The 5,058-nt window shown below is 37.3% G+C and overlaps 1 protein-coding gene across 1 annotated transcript; it reads right to left on the reverse strand.

Annotated features, from left to right (window-relative positions):
- Positions 1–238: 238 nt before the first annotated feature.
- Positions 239–3,972, reverse strand: LOC115132445 (prefoldin subunit 4-like). The gene is made up of 4 exons (XM_029665101.2): positions 3,891–3,972; positions 3,117–3,224; positions 1,634–1,774; positions 239–1,362 (listed from the first exon to the last, which is right to left on the reverse strand). Exons 1-4 carry the CDS (start codon positions 3,915–3,917, stop codon positions 1,231–1,233), a joined length of 408 nt encoding a protein of 135 aa, XP_029520961.1. The 5' UTR covers positions 3,918–3,972; the 3' UTR covers positions 239–1,230.
- Between the last annotated feature and the right edge of the window lie 1,086 nt (positions 3,973–5,058).

The raw sequence follows: 5,058 nt of genomic DNA on the forward strand, positions 1-5,058 counted from the left end.
AGACATTGATCTGTTCGTCACACATGCTTAATTATTAGAGCTATGTGATACATTCGAGTTATACCAAAAGTGGCAGAGTAAATTTAGTAAAATAACTAAATAATTGCTCATTGATTTCATCAATCCAAAATCATGTATATTCTCTTACAATCAGCAGGATGCCTTTCTATTTGAATCCATTTTGAATCTAACAATCAATCAAAAAATGTTTACTAAATTCCCACACCTTGTTCAGCAGAATTGTCAGAACTTTCTTTATAGGATGTCCACACTGGCTAAATACATAAACAATCGAAAAACAAACACACAAATAAACTTGGTTCTATTTAAGATGATCAGTGTACCAAAAAAAACTCATTTTTTCAGTCCTGCTAGGTATTTTTGACAAAAAATTAAACTACAGATTGCACCTTTAAGATACACTTTGGGATATACACACACACAGTAGCCTACATGTTTTGGTCTTAAATCAGTTGAATCTGAATACAATAGTATTCATTTCTGTTCCATAACCAACTCGTAAACGTACAAAAAAAATCCACAAGGAATACGTTACCCTCTTTACTTTATAAAGACTGGTTTAAGTGGCTTTACTTGTTTAGTACTTGCACTGGGATTCAGTAATATAGGCCCGTGGACTGATTTTTCTCATTATGGTAAAAGGACATGTAGCGGTTCCTGTCAGCGGCGTACTTGCTCCCCTGAACTGTGACACTCCCTGCACCAGTGACATTGGCTGCCTCTGCTCACTTATTTTCTTTAACCACATTAAACTCCACATTTTCTCCATCTCCAAGCACTACAAAGGTAAATCCTTAGGTTGTTTCCTTTATGGTCATCTGGTGTATAAAGACATCTTCAGGTGTCAGTCCATAGGTCCATATATTACTGAGACCCAGTGCAAGTACACACACACACAAAAAAAATCAAGTGGTACATTCACCGACATTCATACAAAATAAGACTGAACAAAATAAAACCATAAATAAGACCATGCACCATTGAAAAAAAGTGTGATGCTGAGAAGAGGACAAACATGTTGGTTTGGCAAGCATCCTGTCAGCACTGTGTGGATCGGAAAATATGCAAGCTGCTTGAAAACTCCATATGTAAAGAGATAGTTGCCCACGTATCCTGATCCCAGATCTGTTTATGGCATCTTAACAACTATAATCATTGATTAATTGTCATACTAAACAGCACAAACAGATCTAGGACCGGGCTAAGCACTCAGCTTTCATCTGCTTCCAGGTTGATGTTGTTCCCAAACTTGGCATAGAGCTGGACCTTCAGATCACCCAACAAATGTTGTATATTTGACACCTTCCCTTCTAGGTCTTTAATCTCCTGCTGCAGTAGTTCCTGTAGCCACAAACATTGCACGTTAATATAACTATTTATACTAAGGTTTGACATAGTAATAAATCAGAATTGTTCAAATGACTTAAGTTGCATTCTTAGTAATAGCGTCAACCATAATACCTTGACATCTCGGCCTTCGGCTTCATTATGAAACATTAATTAAAATGAGTTAAATAGCCCATCCATGTTTGCCTTAGGAACAGGCATCCCGGTTTCTGAGGTTGGCCCATACCTCTAACTTATACATGAGTCATATCATAGCAACCAATACCTTTGCAGCTTCCAACATCTCTTGGGTCTCTTCATGGGTGTGACTGATGAAGACATCTCCAATCTGATACGGGACAAGCAGAGTGTCATCCTCAGCCATCATCAGGTCATCACTGGCATCCTGCAGATTCTGTAGAGATTTCTAAGAGAAGAAAGCAGATTGCTGGTAGGGCTAGGCGATATGGCCTAAATCTCATATCTCGATTTGCTCAAACTTATGGCCGATTCACAATATATATTGTGAATTAAATTATTTTATCAAAATAGTTGTACCTGCTTTTTTTGTTGTTGCAATAATCACTGATCTGGATTTCAGGTCTGTCTATAAAAATGCCCTTATTGATACAAATTTAACCATAATGCATAATGCACATTCACTAATAATGTAGCAGGCATTATAGAAAATTAACACCGGTCTCATAAACAATCTCTCAAGCACAAGCCAACATGCTAGTGAGTAGCAAGCTAATATTTATATTTCAAGTTTAGCCAACTTGGATCTAGGTATAATTTCACAAGCTCTGAATTCAGCTAACAAGTTACATTGTATGAACACACCCTTCTATCCATCTCCAACTGTTTGAACAGCATGCTAGCCTGTCCACTTTTCAGATGTTGAACTCAAGTGGCCTACTTTATTTCTCAGAATGAGAACGAGTTGACAATTCATTATATAATTGTTTTATGCTTATTGCTCATTTATACAATAGACTAAACAGCTAGTTAGTATAGAAATATTTATTTGACTAAAACGCTGCTAGGGATACGTGGTACAGTAATGCACGCGCGAAAAACAGAGCATAACATTTCCAGAATGAATGTTCATTGGTAACGTTTACATCGGTTTTAGTAGTGTCTGCTCTGCTCGAAATTTGAGGAGTTATAACATGATCTGGGTATGGTTCGAAATGTTAACTTCCCTATTGCAGTTTAAAAAATGTATCCATATGACCGATTGTTGGACCAAAATAGCGAGTTTAACCCGTTTGTCAGAGAGGAGGGGCTTTCAGAAAGAGGCGAACGAGAGGTTTCACTCTCGCCAAAATATGTCCAAAATAATCCCAATGCGTTTATAAACGCTTATTTTGAACGTACACTTGACGCCTGTCTTCCCACCTTTGGGACAACGATTCCCATTGTTAGGGCGGAGACACGAGCATCTCGTCATTATATACAGATCTCTGGTGTAAATGGGAAAGTGCACAGAAGGTACGAACGAGACCAAAGATACAGCATGACAAGCGGACATAAACGCTCATGAAAACGAAAAATACAACAAAAATTATTCTGCGATACAGGCATTTGGAATATCGCGCAAAAACAAACGAAAATGCATAATATATATTGTTCAGACCTAATTTATGGTTATAGATAGATTACTGTATATAATATACCGGTAGTGACATAATGTACTAGAATAAAAAACAAGTCTAAAGAAAATTGAATTATTCTGAATTTCATGATCATTACCTTTGACCACGTACCTTTTTTCCTTCTATTTCATCTTTAAATTCTGTCATTCGATTTGTGTTTCTGGCAAATGTATTAATCTTCTTCTGGTCTTCAAATGTGACATTGACATCTTCAACTGCCTGTGAATGAGAAGAAAATACAGCTTGTAGACAATTAGCCTGGCTATATTGATATCTATAGGTAAAGAACAGAACACAATTCAACTTGTTAGATAGAAAATAGGGATAAGAAAAGTGAACTAGCAGGATACCTTATGGGAGGGGATGTAGGTAGCAAGCTAGGCAACATATAGCTGCATAGGATAACATAAACTAGCTGAGCGTTTTTATCCAAATGGTACCATCATTAAACTAAAAACCATAGCTAAATAAATCAGTGAGTATCCTAAGAAATTGTGGATAGATTGGTCGTTTGTAGATCATCTTAGCTAGCTAGTAAAGTAACCGAACGTAAACTGGCAACCGGACCGTTAACGTGACTACTGCTGCTAGCAGCTTGCTCACTAGCTGTGATCCCAACGCACGAGGAGAGCACGAATATCAATATAGTTTGACAATTATGTATTTTACCTTTATTTAACTAGGCAAATCAGTTAAGAACATATTTGTATTTACTATAACGGCCTAGGAACAGTGGGTTAACTGCCTTGTTCAGCAACCTTTCAGTTACTGTCCCGACGCTCTAAACACTAGGCTACCTGAATTGATTTGTTTACAATCTAAATTGTTTTAGATAATTACTTAACAAATGATATGGGTGATTCATTCAAACAAGTTTTAGCTTACAACTGTCTTCTTCACGGTAGCCGCCATCTTTCTTTTGCTTCAGGAAGAAGTCGACTTCTTTACATACGATACGGTTAGTGACGATTAGTACCAAAGATCCATACCGCCACCTAGTGGATATTCTTATTTTATGGTATATTCGTGAACGCACAATTTAATGTGCATTCCGCCACCTACTGTGCGGGATGGAAACATGATTCCCAAAAAAGGAACAAGATACCAAAACAACTACCAAACTACCAAAAAAGAAATAAAATAAACGAAATAAAATAACTTTTATGTAAAAAATATATATGAAACAGATCTCATTCCTACACAGGCTCAAGGGGAACCTGGGAGGGCGGGTCTTCCGGATCCTGTACCCCTTTCAAGTCTTCAGATGTAAAATCCTTAAGTCCCAAAAACCTTTCTGCCGCAGCCAAAATAATGACCAGTTTCTTAAATGTCTTTGAGACTTGTGCCATACAGTTTATAAATGTGGTAATGAACGCCACAAAATCCACCTTTTTAACACACAGGGTATCTTTTGCCTGGCAGCAAACATTTACTGCAGGCTGTGGTGCGTCCACTACCATCTCTTCAATAGCATCGCTAGTTTTATCAATTATTTTAATCACCTCCTCATAGGAGATTCAATTGACTGCTCTAACTTTTGCCACCTCAATCTCCTTCACCCTTACAGGGCACTCCAGGAACTCAGGATAATGATCCCGACAACAATTGCAATACCGTCGTCCTTCTACACACCGTTCTTCAATAAATCAAATTGTATTGTATTGTATTGGTCACATACACATGGTTAGCAGATGTTAATGTGAGTGTAGCGAAATGCGAAATGCTTGTGCTTCTAGTTCCGACCGTGCAGTAATATCTAACAAGTAATCTAACAATTTCACAACAACTACCTTATACACACAAGTGTAAAGGAATGATTAAGAATATGTACATATAGATACAAGGTTCAGTAGATAGTATAGAGTACAGTATATACATATGAGATGAGCAATGTAGGGTATGTAAACATTATATAAAGTGGCATTGTTTAAAGTGGCTGGTGATACATTTATTACATCCGATTTGTAATTATTAAGTGGCTAGAGATTTGAGTCAGTATGTTGGCAGCAGCCACTCAATGTTAGTGATGGCTGTTTAACAGTCTGATGGCCTT

Source organism: Oncorhynchus nerka, linkage group LG7, assembly GCF_034236695.1.
Source record: "Oncorhynchus nerka isolate Pitt River linkage group LG7, Oner_Uvic_2.0, whole genome shotgun sequence".
Lineage (NCBI taxonomy): Eukaryota > Metazoa > Chordata > Actinopteri > Salmoniformes > Salmonidae > Oncorhynchus > Oncorhynchus nerka.

Excerpts from the sequence above, each read along its gene's own strand:
- LOC115132445 (XM_029665101.2), bottom strand. The coding sequence starts at position 3,917 with ATGGCGGCTACCGTGAAGAAGACAGTT. Across the intron at positions 3,225-3,890 it reads CTACCGTGAAGAAGACAGTT|GCAGTTGAAGATGTCAATGT; the intron begins GTAAGCTAAAAC and ends TCTCATTCACAG. Across the intron at positions 1,363-1,633 it reads AGATGTTGGAAGCTGCAAAG|GAACTACTGCAGCAGGAGAT; the intron begins GTATTGGTTGCT and ends TTGTGGCTACAG.